This window comes from Vicia villosa, linkage group LG1 (genome assembly GCF_029867415.1).
Source record: "Vicia villosa cultivar HV-30 ecotype Madison, WI linkage group LG1, Vvil1.0, whole genome shotgun sequence".
Lineage (NCBI taxonomy): Eukaryota > Viridiplantae > Streptophyta > Magnoliopsida > Fabales > Fabaceae > Vicia > Vicia villosa.
The window spans coordinates 134232379-134250906 of NC_081180.1; the positions used below are offsets into that span (position 1 = coordinate 134232379).

At 42.4% G+C, this 18528-nt stretch overlaps 1 protein-coding gene across 1 annotated transcript; it reads right to left on the reverse strand.

Annotated features, from left to right (window-relative positions):
* Positions 1–810: 810 nt before the first annotated feature.
* On the reverse strand, positions 811–13431 carry LOC131654962 (uncharacterized). The gene is made up of 3 exons (XM_058924885.1): positions 12609–13431; positions 12070–12515; positions 811–1176 (listed from the first exon to the last, which is right to left on the reverse strand). The coding sequence occupies exons 1-3, from the start codon at positions 13429–13431 to the stop codon at positions 811–813; spliced, it is 1635 nt and encodes a 544-aa protein (XP_058780868.1).
* Positions 13432–18528: the final 5097 nt, after the last annotated feature.

The window sequence follows — 18528 nt, forward strand, 5'->3', positions numbered from 1 at the left end:
GCTTCTGGTTTTGATTCAATGGAGAAGATACTTTGTTGCTTGCTTACAGAAGAAGGTAGTGAAGGATTGATGGTGACTGGGGGAGATGAGGCTCAGGGGAAGATGATTCGAAGCTTGAAGTGGCTTCAATGGAGTTTGCGAAGAGAAAAGTTTGTTACAAACTTGTAACAAACTTGTAACAGAAAAATGGAAGATAAGAGAAGAGAGGATCGAGAAGAGAATGGAGAAAAGGGAATGAAGAGAGTGAGAATGAATGCCTCGTCCCCTGTTTTGAAGGTCTTTGGTTCTTATATAGTGTGAGGTGCATTGAGTCTTATGGTGAGGGAGAGTGTAGCATAGAATTCCCTCCATACCACTTAACAAGTAAGTGTTGCCTTTGAAGTGAGTTGCTTACTCCTCTTTTGTATTCAGAAAGCTGCAGGGCCATTTATGGTAAGGCATGATGATGGTCGGTGTTATGATGCTAGGCTGTAATAGAACTGCTTTTTCTTTTTTATGGCAAGAATGGAATGGTCATGGCCGTGACTTCACACGCATCCAGCTTCTTACTCAGACCTCCACTTGATTAAAACTTATGCTCAATTAAGAGAGATGATGGGAAAGGACAACTTTGGTGTTGAGGGTTTCGCAAAATGATGCTTGTAGCTCATTGAAATTGGTATGGGATTTATGCTCCTCACGATTATTTGCATGCAAGACACGGGCTGGGCATGACTTGACTATGGCGCTGACAAAAATACAGTTTTCGGACATGTGACTTCAAGACCTCATAACTTGGCACAAACACAACTAAATCCCCAAATATTTTGATTAATGGAGAGAGGACATGGAATTTAAGGGATTGGAACTCATGGTGGGTCGATGAGGGGCTTCTAACTCCCTAAAAATGGACTCGAAAATGTCCCACCACCTGTTTGACGGAATGCACATGCGTGCTCTGGGATTCTGTTCCATGCCTTTAGCAACGCGTGACTCGGCGAGGTCACGACTTTGGGCCCCTATATCTCTTGATACACACACCCAATATTTGTGATTCTTTGATCTTTGGATAGAGGACATGGGGATGAAGAGGTGGATACCAAGTTTGTACTTGATGGATGCTTGTAGCGATCTTAAGCTGGCTTCTAATATTGCAATCCACGTGTTTGATGAATTGCTTGCGTTATGCCCAGGAATCTGCCAGGCAACATGACTTGGACAATAGTGATTCTTCAAACTTGTCTCATCCGTAACTCTTAATTCATGCCTTATTTGACAAAATACCCAACTACAATGTTGTAGAGGGCCATGAAATGAGCAAGTTTGTAGTTGAACTTGTTTTGAGATCGTGCCTCTATCCACGTGTGAATCCACCATGAAGTCAGCTGATCCACTCTTTGAAAATCCTCAAAATATTTCTAAGTATCAAACTTTCCTCTTTTGGAAATTTCATTTTTCAACTAATTTCCAAAAATGGCAAATCTAACTACTTCTTGACTTTATTTTGTTTTGTTGACTTCCTTTGACCGATTTTCCACCAAAAGTCAATATTTGAGTGATTGACCTGATTTCGACTCAAAAGTCAACTGTTCTGATTTTCTCTGATTCTTGATGAAATTCCTGATTAAATCCCTTCCAATCAATTCCGGTCACGCAAACACCTCCACAAGGTCGGCATGAGAAGTTTTCCACACATAGAAGCCATCCCTGATTAAATGTTGACCAGAAAGTCAACTGGTTGACTTTGGTCAAAGAAACCTTGATTTAAAGAACCAGACGGTTTGCAAGCTTGCACTCTTCAATCAATGCCCTGATTTGAAGCAGAGAGACACCTCAATCCAGGAGGACTTTAGTGAACATAGAGCCACATGATTACACCTCAGATCCACACATTTGGTAGGAAATCCTCTGCCATAAAAGATATCCCTTGCTAGTCTCTGATTAATACCAATGGTATGAATGCATGAGTTGTATTATGACCTAAATGGTGTATGCATGTGAATTATAAGCCAGATGAATAAGGGTAGGACAAATTTGGGGTATGACAGCTGCCCCTATTTAATCGTCTTAAACTTGAAGGTGAGATTGGCGTTAGCCTTTCGAACATTCGAGGTAGAAGAAGATTAAATATCAAAGTACCAGAAATTTGTCCCAAAGAGAGGATGGTATAAATGATATCCTTATTTTTTGCTTTTGTTTTGATATCTGCTGGGGAAAGAGAATTTTGCCTTTCTGATGGACATATTTACAGTGAGTAATTGGAAGAAGGGTGATAGCTTGTAACGTAGCCTAAGGTGCCAATACAAGGTTCCCAAAAGAAATGTTTCACGAAACAATGACTGAAAGGAAATAGATCTCGTGCGATCCACGACTCAACATCGACTCGACAACAGGAGAGGAAAGAAAAGATCTCGTACGATCTTTAGGACAGAAGGGAGAAGATCTCGTGCGATCTATGACTCAACGTCAGGACTGAAAGGAATAAGATCTCGTGGCGATCTATGACTCAACCTCGAAAGAAGATCTCGTGGCGATCAACTCGTCAATAAAAGAAAAGGGAATAAGATCTCGTGGCGATCTTATGACTGAACATCGAAAGAAAATCTCGTGCGATTTTCCACACTTTGGAAAGGAATAAGATCTCGTGGCGATCTTATGACTCAGCATCGAAAGAAAATCTCGTGCGATTTTCCACACTTTGGAAAGGAATAAGATCTCGTGGCGATCTTATGACTCAGCATCGAAAGAAAATCTCGTGCGATTTTCCACACTTTGGAAAGGAATAAGATCTCGTGGCGATCTTATGACTCAACACCGGAAGTAAATCTCGTGCGATTTTCCACACTTTTGGACAGGAATAAGGTCTCGTGGCGATCTATGACTCAACATCGACTCGACATCAGGAGACAAAAGAAGACATTGTGTCAGACGCTCATCAGAAACTGAGGATACCTCGTATCGGCACCGTGGCTTAAAAGTGTTTGTAGTATGATAGCAGATATCAGGCAAAGTTTGTACAGGTAACAACTTTGAGAGGATGGGTCATTGTTCTGATTCAACATTGGCTCCTATTATCTGGCTTGTGTTCCGTATGCATGTTTGAGTTTTTATGGCGTAATGATCCACTGTAATGGATATGCTACGCTTTCGAGGATGCAATGCTATATGCAATGAATACTATATGCAGAGGGTGCCAAATAAAGGCCCTTGGTGGGACAGAAGAGTAGGATCATTGGGGTCCGTTGCTTGTGATCTTGAGACGCCATTGCGGGTGGGCGTTGAAAACCTCATAGTGCCAAAGATGATTGGCAACTGTGTGGAGGATTAGAACATAACTCTGTTGGGGAGGGAGTGACTTTGCTCGACTTTCCTTACATCTTATACTGCTTGGGGAAACGTGGGTTCTGATGGACACTTCTTTGTTTGCCGTGTAGGGGAGAGACATGGATTTCTTCCGGTGTCTTGTGCTTACCAGTACTGATGAATTATATGCTTGAACTTTCACGCGGGATGATGACGACCTTTGTGGCATGTCGTAAGCCAAGATGACGACTAGAACCTGCAACCTGCACGGAAAACAACGTTTGGACGCAAATGGTGCCCCTTAGAGCACTTTTATGTCTATGTAACATCATGTTTCGTTTTGATTTTGTGATTATTATTCCCCATGTTTTCAATGCAATGTTTAATAACGAATTAAATCACACCTCGCATGCGAAAAAATGAAAAGCAAGAAAGAACACTTCTTATCAAAAGATCATTTTATTGATGGGATGCCTGTGAATAGGCTTCTGTACAAGGAAGCAACTCCTAAATGAGGTAGTTGCGAAAGGAAAATAAAATGCAAAAAGCAAAATGGCAAAGAGAAATGCTCGAGTTTCCATTAAAACTGATATTGCTACAATTCCCATATCCTCGATCCTCTCAATGCTTTGCTTCAGAAGGGTAATGGTTGGATTGATCTGTCCGTTCTGCCAAGGGCGTATAGGGGTCTTTGTGAAAGATATTCAGACTGCAGCCTCTCGCTTTTGATCCCTAACTTTTGCCTGGATCGCCCTTTCGGGTTTTCAATCCAGCGGGATGCCCCTTTTTGCCTAAGTCGCCCTTTCGGGTTTTCAACTTAGCGGGTTATTCTTCTCTTTTTTTTTGCTTTATCCCTAATTTTTGCCCAAACCCTTTTGGTTTGCCGGGATGCCCTTATTTTTGCCTAGGTACGTCGACCTAGCGGGTCTTTTATGCGTAGTATTTTTTGACTGAGTCTGAATTGACTGGGAGTGGAACATCTTCCCCATCCATCTTTGTCAAGATTAAAGCACCACCTGAAAATGCTTTCTTCACAATGTATGGTCCCTCATAGTTGGGAGTCCATTTGCCCCTTGGATCGGTATGAATTGGCAAGACCTTCCTTACGACTAGGTCACCTGTGTGGAATTCTCGAGGCCGAATTTTCTTGTCATACGCTTTCTTGATCCTCTTTTGGTACAACTGGCCATGGCAGATAGCAGATAAGCGTTTCTCCTCCATTAGATTGAGATGATCAAGCCTCGTTTGAACCCATTCTGTTTCATCGAGTTTGGCGTCCATCAAGACTCTCAACGAAGGAATTTCCACTTCGACAGGTAGTACGGCCTCCATACCGTAGACGAGAGAGAAGGGAGTTGCCCCAGTTGAAGTACGAACCGAAGTTCTATAGCCATGCAAGCCAAACGGTAACATTTCATGCCAGTCTTTATACGTTCTAACCATCTTCTGGACAATCTTCTTTATATTCTTGTTAGCAGCTTCGACTGCGCCATTCATCTTTGGCCGGTAGGGTGATGAATTGTGGTGTTCAATCTTGAACTCTTCGCACAACTCTGCCATCATCTTGTTATTAAGATTGGACCCATTATCAGTGATGATCTTGTTTGGAACCCCATATCGGCATATGATTTCTTTCTTGATGAAGCGAGTAACGACTTGCTTGGTTACGTTCTTGTAAGAAGCAGCTTCAACCCATTTGGTGAAGTAGTCGATAGCAACAAGAATAAATCTATGTCCATTTGAAGCTTGTGGCTCTATCCGTCCAATCATGTCTATGCCCCACATAGCAAAGGGCCAAGGCGACGTCAGGACATTCAGAGGAGTTGGAGGAACATGAATTCTGTCAGCATACACTTGACATTTGTGACATTTCTTCACGTACACATAACAATCACTTTCGATTGTCATCCAATAATACCCTGCTCGCAAGATCTTTTTGGCCATAGAATGTCCGTTGGAATGAGTTCCAAAAGATCCTTCATGAATTTCCCGCATGATCAATTCTGCTTCGTGTCTATCCACGCATCTGAGCAAAACTGAATCATAGTTTCTTTTGTACAGGACGTCTCCTGACAAGAAGAATTTGGATGCTAACCTTCGAAGCGTTCGCTTATCACCAATCGTAGCATCTTCGGGATACTCTTGCTTCTCAACATACCTTTTGATGTCATAATACCATGGCTTTTCATCATACACATCTTCAGTAGTGAGGCAATGAGCAGGGAACACATGGGCAGGCTCTTTGTAACGGAGGATCGTTATGTCTGGCACTTCTTTAGGGGAGCTAACCATGAACATAGCCGCCAAAGTAGCCAAAGCATCTGCCAATTGATTTTCCTCTCGGGGGATGTGATTGAAAGTGATTTCCTCAAAAGCGGGCAACAACTCCAAAATATAGTCCTTGTAAGGAACTAAATTGGGGTGTCGTGTTTCCCAATCACCTCTTACTTGATGTATGACCAATGCAGAATCCCCATAAACCTCAAGGATCTTGATCCTCATATCAATGGCTGCTTCGAGGCCCATTATGCAAGCTTCGTACTCTGCGACATTGTTTGTGCAATCAAAGCATATTCTAGCTGTGAAAGGAATATGAGTTTGACGAGGAGAAGTCAAAACTGCCCCAATACCATGGCCCATAGCATTTGATGCACCGTCGAACGTGAGAGTCCATCGCTCTCCTGGTTCGGGTCCTTCATTATCATCCAGTTTCATGATATCTTCATCAGGAAAGTCAAATTTCATTGACTGATACTCTTCTAATGGCTGATGAGCAAGATGTTCTGCAAGGACACTTCCTTTGATGGCCTTCTGTGTGACATACTGGATATCATATTCTGATAAAAGCATTTGCCACCGGGCTAGTCTTCCTGTAAGGGCCGGTTTTTCAAAGATGTACTTTATCGGGTCCATTTTGGAGATCAATAGAGTGGTGTGAGTCAACATATACTGCCTCAGTCGGCGAGTAGCCCATACCAAAGCACAGCAAGTTTTCTCGAGTAGTGAGTAGCGGGATTCACAATCGGTAAACTTTTTGCTCAGGTAATAAATGGCGCACTCTTTTCGACCAGACTCGTCATGTTGGCCCAGCACACACCCCATAGATCCTTCAAGCACAGTTAAGTACATGAGAAGCGGCCTTCCAGGAACCGGAGGCATGAGGATTGGTGGCTCTTGGAGATACTGTTTGATCCTTTCGAAGGCTTCTTGACAATGATCATCCCAACGGATATCTTGATTTTTGCGCAGCAGTTTGAAGATGGGTTCACAGGTGTCAGTGAGATGAGAAATGAACCTGGCTATGTAATTCAATCTCCCAAGGAACCCTCGAACTTCTTTTTCATTCTTCGGTGCTGGCATGTTCTGTATTGCTCTTACTTTATCAGGGTCGACCTCAATCCCTCGTTGGCTCACAATGAATCCAAGTAACTTTCCAGATCGCACTCCAAAAGTACACTTGTTTGGATTAAGCCTCAACTTGAATTTACGCAAACGAGCAAACAGTTTCTCAAGATATACCAAGTGTTCCTCCTCAGTTTGGGATTTTGCAATCATATCATCGACGTACACCTCAATCTCTTTATGGATCATGTCATGGAAGAGGGTCACCATTGCTCGTTGATATGTTGCACCAGCATTCTTAAGACCAAAAGGCATCACCTTATAACAATACGTACCCCACGGAGTGGTAAAGGTAGTCTTGGTCATATCTTCAGGAGCCATCTTTATTTGATTATAGCCAGAAAAACCATCCATGAAAGAGAACACCGAATACTGAGCAGTGTTGTCGACTAGCACATCAATATGAGGCAGTGGGAAATCATCCTTCGGGCTTGCCCTATTCAAATCTCGGTAGTCAACACACATGCGTACCTTTCCGTCCTTCTTAGGAACAGGTACTATGTTTGCAATCCAAGGAGGATACTCACACACAGATAAGAAACCAGCCTTCAACTGTTTTTCAACTTCTTCCTTGATTTTCAAAGCCATATCAGGTCGAGTTCTTCGCGGTTTTTGCTTCACAGGCGGACATTCTGGTTTGAGCGGTAACCTGTGCATAACTATATCCGTGTCTAAACCAGGCATGTCTTCATATGACCAGGCGAAGATGTCAACATACTCTCGAAGCAGCTCAATCAACCTTCTCTTTACATCACTTTGCAAAGCGGCCCCTATCTTGACTTCTCTCTTTGCCTCTTCTGTACCGAGGTTGATGATTTCTATGGCTTCTTGATGTGGCTGAATAGATTTCTCTTCTTGTCTCAAAAGTCTTGCCAATTCCTCGGGGACTTCACAATCTTCCCCACTATCCTCATCAGCTTGGTCAATTGGATTCTCAAAGATATCAAGACGTGGAACTGTAACATTATCATTTTTGATGGAGTTCGAGCCGGATCTACACGATGGATGATTTATGCCTTAGAATGCAACACATAAAAAGGAAAAAAAGGAAATCTTTGCCATTTTTGAAAAAGTTTTTTAAAGTAAAAAACAAAAATGAAAGAAATGGAACAGTAATTGCATGCGAAGATATGATTTTCATTCAATATTAAACAAATTGAAACAACATGGGGGGCCCTTCTTTATACAAGTGGTCAAAATGCTTAGGGCGAAGCACATGACTTATCGAAACAAGAAAATTACATCTCCATAAAAGTGACTCTAGGGATGTCCAAGATAGTCCAGTTGTTGAGTTCCTGTCCAGGCGCAGCATGGCAAATGAATCTGGTGAGATCTTCTTCATCATCATCATCCACGGCGAGAACTTGACTTCCAGAACTGGTGCTTGCACTGACGAACACTTGAGAAATGGGGGGAATCACCTTCTTTCCAGGAATCATGCTGAGCTGAATAGGAGAAGATGGTTGATATCCAAGGCCATACTTGTCTCGCTTCTCTTGAACGTCAATCAGCTTGCCCCAGGCACCATGGGGAGTACCAGCTTCTAAGAAAGCCTTAGCATCATTTAAAGACGAGAGGGGCGCTCCGAGTTCCTTCTTATTCTCGACCACAGGGAGTTTGTCAACTGACACAATCTCTAAGGCTTGAAAAGGTGTCTCTTGTATCTCTCCCTCCACTTCAACATAACGGTATGATGCCAGATTATTGACAATCAAATCCTCTTCACCAGTGATCACAACAATCTTGTCATTCACAACAAATTTCAAACACTGATGGAGGGTAGATGTCACAGCCCCAGCAGCATGGATCCAAGGACGACCCAAGAGGCAAGTGTATGAAGGACTTATATCCATGACATAGAAGGCAATATAGAACATGTGAGGGCCAATCAAAACAGGCAGATCAATTTCCCCTTCTACGGACCTTCTGGAGCCATCAAACGCTCTGACACTCATAGTGCATGGTCTCATCATAATCCCATCCATACTCAGCTTAAACAAAGTGGCCTTGGGCATCACATTAAGAGAAGAACCGGTATCAATCAGAACTCGAGACAACACAGCATCCAGACACTTGACGGAGATATGCAACGCTTTGTTGTGTGCTCTACCCTCAGGTGGAAGCTCATCATCAGAAAAACCCAAACAATTACCAGCAGCAATGTTGGTCACAACCCCTTCAAACTGAGGCACGGTAATGTCTTGAGTTACATGAGCGGAAGCCAGAACTTTCATCAGGGCATCACGATGAGCTTCAGAATGTACCAAGAGAGACAAGATGGAGATCTTGGCTTGGGTCTGATCAAGTTGGTCAATCACTTTGTAATCACTTTTCTTAATGATTTTCAAGAGTTGTTCGGCATCTTGGGCGTTACGTGCTACAGGAGGATCAACAGCAACTTGCTTTCCTTTTGCTTGTGTACTAGTCTCTTTACTGGTCTCTTTAGGAGGCGGAGGAGGGGCAGCAAAGATCCGCCCACTGCGAGTAATGCCACTAGTGCCAGTAATATTAGTGATGCTAGAATTACCCACTGGAGGACAGTCAAACTTCTTCCCTCGAATATACACGGTATTATAACTCCAAGGAACAGCCTTAGAATCATTCACAGGAGAGGGAACAAGAGACGAGGTTGAAGGAATTGAAGGAACATTTGGAACCTGAATAACCAACGGAGTCCTCGGAGCCTGAATGACCAAAGGAGTACTCGGAGCATGAATGACCAAAGAAGTGTCCTGAGTTTTTGATATCTCAGCAGGGTAGTAAGGGATCTCTAAAGTAGCCACATCTTCGACAGGAACGACCCTTTCCACTCTAAGAACACCTTCATCCATTAATTCCTGGATTTCTTCTCTCAACCTAGTGCACTCCTCTGGATTAGAAGAACATTGCAAACAGTAGTCATGTAGTTCACACAAAACCTTTTGTTGCATAAGATACTCTCTGACAACTGCTAGCGGCATCCTGACCTCGTTAACATCATTTACCAGGATCTGATCATCACATAACTCAATAGCATTGGTCGCACCAGCATGAGGAGGCATAGGGTTATTCTGCACATTAGGACCAGTGGGAGCGAATGAGATAAGCTTGTCGTCAAGGAGATCCTGAACCTTCAATTTGAATGCTCTACACTTTTCAATAGTATGGCCTGGAGCCCCTGAATGAAATTCACATCGAGCATTAACATCATAACCGGGAGGGAGAGGACTAGGTGGAGGTCCAAGTTCACGGAGTTGTACCAATTGACCAGCAAGCAACTGAGGGAGAAGCTGAGCATATGACATCGGAACCAGATCGATACGCCTATCTTGGAATCTTGTTCTTTGCGGGCCCCTTTGACCTTGAGGCCTAGGGTTCTGTTGACGATTCTGAGGAGCAGCAGCTTGTTGTTGTGGTACGAAAGGCTGTTGAGGTGCCATCCATGGTTGTGGAAGAGCAGCAGCATATGCTTGAGGGACATACGGACCAGGAACAACATAAGGCATCGGATAATAAGGAGGTGGAACAGCAGAATATGCAGGAGCTCGGCTTTGGTCAACAGAAGCGGTGCTAGTCTCACCTTCCTTCTTCTTCACAAACCCAGAATACGGCTTTTTACCATTACCACCTGAGGTGCTAGGATTAGTAACACCTTGAATGGTACCGGCTTTGACACAATTCTCAACCCTCTCACCAATGATGACCACATCCGAAAAGGAAGGAGAAGTATTACTAACCATGTGTTGAAGATACGGCCCTTTTAGAGTCCCCATAAACAGATCAATCAACTCTCGGTCCAATAAAGGAGGTTGGACTCGAGCAGCGAGTTCACGCCATCTCTGGGCGTATTCTTTAAAGGACTCTTCAGATTTCTGTGACATATTCTGCAGTTGGGCACGGCTAGGAGCCATAGCAGTATTGTAGTGGTATTGTTTCAGGAAGGCATCAACAAGTTCTCCCCAAGTACTGACATTAGACCTCTCGAGTTTCATATACCACTCCAACGGGGCTCCAGCGAGACTATCCTGGAAGAAGTGCATAAGCAGAGGTTCGTTCTCAGCGTGAGCGGCCATCTTACGGCAGTAGGAACGAATGTGAGTCTCTGGGCAGGTAACTCCCTTGTACTTATCAAAATCTGGCACCTTGAACTTCGGGGGAATAACAATCCCAGGTACCAAGCACATAGCAGCAGTGTTAAAACTCGAAGTTTTAGCAACCTCAACGGCTTTAAGGCGTTCTTCAAGAGCTTGGTACATCTTAGCAGTCTCGGTCAACTCAGCAGTGAGATCATGTTCAAGATCAATAACCTCATGGTGGTCGTCCACCACTTTAAGTGTCTCATTAATAGGGGTCTCTTTAGTTTTCACCCCTCCGTCAGCAGAATTGGTAGGAGTATCTTTGACCAAACTAGCGACACTCTTTCTGAGTTCATCCTGTCCTTGAACAACGGCATGGAGAGTCTCCATAAGTTGGGCCATTCTCTCCCCCATAACATCCATATCCCTACGGAGGGCAGCTTGGTTCTGCTCAAATTGATCCATGAGTCTCTCGTTGCTCCGGGTATGGTAAGGATGTAAGAAAGTCAGCTTCGTCGTCGGAAAAGAAATCTGTTGCTGAAAGGGACCCCAATTAGTTTCTTGTACAATAACCTGAAAAATGCAATGTGATAATGTGAATGTATGAGTGCATGTGTGCGTATGACGTGATGTGCCATTTTCAGAGTATCCAAGATTTAATATTGATCCAGAATAGCTAACAATGTGACAAAAGATAAGTGTCAAGAGAAACTAGTTCTTTTTATTCATAACAAGAATTTTAAACTTGGGCAAGCCATACATTGACAAGATAGTTCAGCAAGGGAAATAAAAGACCCCATCCAACAAGTCTGGTGGTGGTCGAAACATACAGACTCAAACATCAATCCATCTGAATATAAAACAGAGGTCCTCCTTGTCTGAAGTGCTCGTCGCTCCACTTCTTAGTTTCATCAAACAGTTTCTTGGTTGCCTCTCGATCTCTTCCTTTAAGAAGGCTTTGAATCACCTCATCTTTGCGAAACAAATGCCCATCTAGCTTCTTGCAGCACTCCCTGAGTTCGTCACATCCTTTGCATTCTGGGAGATAATCCTTCTCAGATATGTCCTCCATCATTCGATCTCTGAGCTTGGCATTTTCTTCTGTTAGTCGAGTATTACGGAGGTGACTTCCTTTCAGTTGAGTCTCAATTGCCATTCTTTTAGTGGTCTCTTCTTCCAGTTTCTTTTTCAGATTCTTCACTTCAACTCTAGCATCCCTTTCTATCTTGAGCTTATAAGCTTTCAAGTCTTCTCGGTACTCTCGCTTGAGTTTCTCTTCTGCCTCTTTCATGGCCCTTTTTAGGATCTTCTGGTGATCCTCGACAATAACAGTAGTATCTATTTCACCTTTTTCCGTTCTAGCCCTCTTTTGAACTCTGGAAGATCCTCCCTTCAGCATTTTGGCTTCGTGTGTCAACTCAACTCTTTTCTTGTCCACAAGACAATGTTTCGGTTGCACATCCGACTTCTTTTCGTGCAATTGGGTGCTTTCCATATTTACTGGGATGCAATTCTCAGCAGGCATAGTGGCAATTGGAACCTTAGGTGGTTGCTTGTACAATGGGTTAACCTTCGGGAAAGGCAACAGGCGATCTTTAACTCTATTTTCAACCCAATCTGTGTAGGCTTGTCTGGCAACGGGATTCTTTTCACCAAGAGAAATCTGATCATTTGTATGGATGCTATTCCAGGCACTCCTCACTTTTTCTAGACCCTTTGGATCGGTTCCCTTCTCAAAGCAAACGGACTCGAATATCTCTTTGTCCAAAGGCTGGTCTTCAAGTGCAAAACCCAACTGACGCAGCGCTAGCTTAGGATTATAATTGATAACACCTTTTGTTCCTATGAGGGGAACATTGTCAAAAGTACCACAGCTAGTTATAACTTTCTCTACGTCCATCCCAGTAGGACACCAGACAATGTCATTTCCAGTAAGCCCCATGATCCTTTGATGCCATTTCTGAGTAGAAGTAACGAAAGGACCACTTGTAGGTAGGTGGGACTTAAACCAGGTGTATAACAACGGCAAACAATTTCTTATGGCTCCTCCTTTCCCATATCGAGAGTGAACAGAATAGTACGTATCGGCTAGCAAAGTAGGGACCGGATTCTTCTCCACAAAAAGACATATAGCAGCCAGATCAACGAACTTGTGAATGTTAGGGAACATCACGATCCCATAAATCAAAACGGCCAGAAGGGCGTTGAAGGCCTCCCACATCTTTTTGTTAGCCAACTCTTGGGCCTTCTCAACCAAGAAACTCATATAGAAACCCTGAGTGCTACCATTCTTTTTCCAATTTCCAAGGACGTCTTCTATGCTCAAATAAAGAGCGTTGGCAATGTTGTCCAAATCCGGTTTCTCTGGGACACAAACGAAAGGAACCTTGTGTTGAACCTTGATATTGAGAAAGTGAGAGTACTCCTCGAGAGTGGGAGCCAACTGATAGCCTGAGAAGGTGAAACAACGCAAGTCAGGATCATAGAACTGGAGAAGAGTAGATAAACCCCATTCGTCGACGTGTGAGTCCAAAAGAGTCAAGATGTTTCCATAATTCTCAGTGAACACAGTTTTATTAGGACCAGTGATCAATCCACCCAATTGCCCCAACTGAATCAAGCCTTCGCGATGGAAACTGTAAGTGTGAGTACGCCTTGTAGCTTCTCTGGTAGCGGTCACGTTGTTAGCCATCCTGGGTGAAAAGTAATAACCTCGGATACCCTGAAAAATGGCATGCATATGAGAAATAATACTATTTTCTTTTTTTCTTTTTTCTTTTTTTTATTACATCTTTTCTTCTTTTTTCTTTGGAAAATAAATATGCCATGATGAAAATGATGCAATGGAGATTCTCCCAATATGAGAGAGTTGTTGTGTCGTCTCTGAGCAGAATCACAAGTCATAAGGTCAAAGGTTCGGCATAGGTGCCACACAACCATAAGAACAATAGTCACCAACAGAACAGAATAGTCACCAACGGTACCTGTCATGTATATCCCTCCCCACTCACAGGTGAATCTAGGTCAGGGTAAGGTCATGAAACGCAGTATACGGTCCGCCCGAAGGTAAGCATCATCACAGCGCGGATGCGGGTGACGATAATACCTCCGTTTGAAACCACTACTCTGCTCGTAGTCACATGATCCATCCCGAGACGTACACCTCGAGACAAACCATGCTCCCACTCTATCCTAGGGTACCTAAAGTGCACTCATAGCCTGGGTATTGGGCCTTTTACCTCATAGAACATCCCACCCAACCTGCAAAACAGAACAGAAGACCCCAAGGAACACAGAATATAATCCATATGCATGATGTGCAGACAGAAATAAACATGATATGCAAGCAGAAAAATAAACATGCAAGCATATATACAAGGTATAGACATAAAAGCAAATAAACACCCAGTAAATAAACAAACAAACGCAGGCTAGGATCGACTCGCTATGGATGGACCAGCAACAGGTCTAGCAACATCCCCAGCAGAGTCGCCAGCTGTCGCACGCTCGCGAAAAATGAACAGAGTCGCCACCAATATATTTATCCCATAAGGGAAAGGAATATCAGGAAACCTAACAAAGGAAAGAACAGGGTCTTGCGACCAGAGAATCAAGGTACGGGAGTCGGTTACGCAAGGGGAAGGTGCTAGCACCCCTCACGCCCATCGTACTCGATGGTATCCGCCTACGTTTGTTTCTATCTAAAGGGTGTATAACTATGTCTATGTCTAAATGCAAAATGAATGCAAAATGTAGGGAAAATAAAGAATTGTACTCGCACGGGCCCTACCCCGCTGCCTACGTATCCTTTTCAGGAATCAGAGTTACCGTAGCTCGGCTAAAGATTTTCTGTTTGTTTTTGTGTTTTTTAGTTGGGCGGCGTTAACGCTCACGCTCTTGCATAAGGGATCGCCTAGGATGCAATGGAGCGGAGATAACTTGCCCTTAAGAAAAGAAAAAAGAGATTGGTTTGTGTCTTTTAGGGTAATTCCATGATGACGAGAACCCACTACAAGGTCTCGCATCACTTCCTTACTTTGTGTTAAATCTGACCATTTATTAGTGTTTTTTTGAAGTGTTTTTGGTTGGTGTTTTTTTAAGGGGATTTTATTTGTGACTTAGATCATACCAAAAAGAGTTTTGTTTTGCATATTTAGAGAGTGCACATCGAGGCCTACGCCACAATCGTCTCTCTAAATAACGGTTAAGAAATACATCGAGGCTTCACACCTCAATCATTTCTTCTCCGCTAAGTAAAAAGATACAAAAAAGAGTTCTTTTGTGAGTGTTTAGAGAATGCACATCGAGGCCTACACCACGATCGTCTCTCTAAACAACGGTTAAGAAATACATCGAAGCTTCACACTTCAATCATTTCTTCTCCGCTAAGTAGGAAAGAACGTACATCGGGGCCTACACCCCAATCATTCCCTTCCTACTATGAAATATAGTAACGGTATGATCTTCATCGATATTTATTAAGTGTTTTAAAAGTTAAAAAGAAAAAGAATGAAGGAAGGGAACTATTTCTAAATCTAATCTAAGTTGTCTAATATAAGGGATTTAAAAATGAAAAAACTATACACTTATACATGGAATAAGCAAAGGAAAATCAATATGCGACAAATGAAGTTGAGAACTATAGCAAACAAACGTTATTCACAAGCACACATACATCCATTAATTCTATACAAAAAATCGAGACTAAAAATCAATTCCTAAGTCTATTAGAGAATTATTTACAAAGAAGCTCAAAAAACAAAAGAGAATTCAAGATATTGTAAAGGAAGAAGTTTATTAAAAGCGTCAAAACAATTAACAAAAATCGACAAAAATTATGAACATTATTTAATCAACCTAAAAACTAAGAGCAATTTTTTATGTATTTTTAATATTTGAATTGAAAGGATTTATGAGTTAAAAAAGAAAACAAAATTAAAATGAAAACTAGACTGCCAGGGAGGGTGTAACAGCATTATTCAAATGAACTACAATTAATTACAAGCAAAATTGGGCCTGATTCAGGGGGTGGTAAGAGCAAAGCGTTCAGGGCCCAAATACAACTGGCTGCGTTGGCGTTAGTAGTCTGGGGGTGAAATCCAGAAGCAGCTCAGGCCCAATCATGTGTGGCCCAGGTCTCATTTCCATTTCATTTTATTATTGCACATGTGATATTATACGTGTCAGGGGCCGATCGGTTAAAAAAAGGATAACTTGTTTAAACCTGAACCAATCCTATCGCTACACCTCACATTCCAATCATTTGAGTAAAGACAAAATTAAAGAACGGACCAGTGATACCACGCCACGTCACAGATTCCAAATCAAAACCAAAAGAAACTACAAACAGAGTTTCGTCATCTTAATACCTCCGGCCACCGTCTGCCACCGTGAGTCGTGGCCACAATTTCCATAAACACCTCAAATGAACATCAATTAACTCGTCTCAGTCTTACGATCTCAAATATACAATTAGATTCCATTGATTCTAACTGAAACTCACAAATCGAGCAAGAACATCCAAGAACCCTAACTTCTGAATCAGAAATTAAATCACTAATACGCATGATAAATGAACGCAAGCATAGGGTTAATGATCAGCAAGCAATTTCACATAGGATAGCATCAAGAATTAGGCGAAATGATGATGATTTCATGCACTTAGAGGTTCAGGCTTACCTGCGAATCGGAGTAGCTCGAAGAGACCTTTAATGGAATACTTGAAGAATGCTAATGATCCAGAAAGCTTCAGAGAACTCCGATTGAGCAAAATAAATGCTCACTTGTGTTTGAAGTCTGTTCTAACGCGTAGTCCAACTCGATCTACCTCGCGAAGAAAATGAAGGTCAAACTCCTCGAAATCATGAATACGGAAGCATGATGATGATTCCAGTAGCTCAGGGATGATGATTAGAACGTGATAGAGCCTTTGATTTCAGGAGATACGCACTGAGTCAAGAAATACGAAGTTTCGCCATTGATGAAGAAAGTGAGCTTCTGGTTTTGATTCAATGGAGAAGATACTTTGTTGCTTGCTTACAGAAGAAGGTAGTGAAGGATTGATGGTGACTGGGGGAGATGAGGCTCAGGGGAAGATGATTCGAAGCTTGAAGTGGCTTCAATGGAGTTTGCGAAGAGAAAAGTTTGTTACAAACTTGTAACAAACTTGTAACAGAAAAATGGAAGATAAGAGAAGAGAGGATCGAGAAGAGAATGGAGAAAAGGGAATGAAGAGAGTGAGAATGAATGCCTCGTCCCCTGTTTTGAAGGTCTTTGGTTCTTATATAGTGTGAGGTGCATTGAGTCTTATGGTGAGGGAGAGTGTAGCATAGAATTCCCTCCATACCACTTAACAAGTAAGTGTTGCCTTTGAAGTGAGTTGCTTACTCCTCTTTTGTATTCAGAAAGCTGCAGGGCCATTTATGGTAAGGCATGATGATGGTCGGTGTTATGATGCTAGGCTGTAATAGAACTGCTTTTTCTTTTTTATGGCAAGAATGGAATGGTCATGGCCGTGACTTCACACGCATCCAGCTTCTTACTCAGACCTCCACTTGATTAAAACTTATGCTCAATTAAGAGAGATGATGGGAAAGGACAACTTTGGTGTTGAGGGTTTCGTAAAATGATGCTTGTAGCTCATTGAAATTGGTATGGGATTTATGCTCCTCACGATTATTTGCATGCAAGACACGGGCTGGGCATGACTTGACTATGGCGCTGACAAAAATACAGTTTTCGGACATGTGACTTCAAGACCTCATAACTTGGCACAAACACAACTAAATCCCCAAATATTTTGATTAATGGAGAGAGGACATGGAATTTAAGGGATTGGAACTCATGGTGGGTCGATGAGGGGCTTCTAACTCCCTAAAAATGGACTCGAAAATGTCCCACCACCTGTTTGACGGAATGCACATGCGTGCTCTGGGATTCTGTTCCATGCCTTTAGCAACGCGTGACTCGGCGAGGTCACGACTTTGGGCCCCTATATCTCTTGATACACACACCCAATATTTGTGATTCTTTGATCTTTGGATAGAGGACATGGGGATGAAGAGGTGGATACCAAGTTTGTACTTGATGGATGCTTGTAGCGATCTTAAGCTGGCTTCTAATATTGCAATCCACGTGTTTGATGAATTGCTTGCGTTATGCCCAGGAATATCTGCCAGGCAACATGACTTGGACAATAGTGATTCTTCAAACTTGTCTCATCCGTAACTCTTAATTCATGCCTTATTTGACAAAATACCCAACTACAATGTTGTAGAGGGCCATGAAATGAGCAAGTTTGTAGTTGAACTTGTTTTGAGATCGTGCCTCTATCCACGTGTGAATCCACCATGAAGTCAGCTGATCCACTCTTTGAAAATCCTCAAAATATTTCTAAGTATCAAACTTTCCTCTTTTGGAAATTTCATTTTTCAACTAATTTCCAAAAATGGCAAATCTAACTACTTCTTGACTTTATTTTGTTTTGTTGACTTCCTTTGACCGATTTTCCACCAAAAGTCAATATTTGAGTGATTGACCTGATTTCGACTCAAAAGTCAACTGTTCTGATTTTCTCTGATTCTTGATGAAATTCCTGATTAAATCCCTTCCAATCAATTCCGGTCACGCAAACACCTCCACAAGGTCGGCATGAGAAGTTTTCCACACATAGAAGCCATCCCTGATTAAATGTTGACCAGAAAGTCAACTGGTTGACTTTGGTCAAAGAAACCTTGATTTAAAGAACCAGACGGTTTGCAAGCTTGCACTCTTCAATCAATGCCCTGAT

What these genes read in the sequence shown, in the direction of transcription:
- LOC131654962 (XM_058924885.1), bottom strand. Translation starts at nt 13,431, where the DNA reads ATGGCTAACAACGTGACCGCTACCAGAGAAGCTACAAGGCGTACTCAC. An exon ending in GAAAGTTATAACTAGCTGTG is followed by an intron (nt 12,516 to 12,608) that starts GTACTTTTGACA and finishes TTGCACTTGAAG; the next exon opens with ACCAGCCTTTGGACAAAGAG. An exon ending in AAGGTGAAATAGATACTACT is followed by an intron (nt 1,177 to 12,069) that starts GTTATTGTCGAG and finishes GTTGCCTGGCAG; the next exon opens with ATTCCTGGGCATAACGCAAG.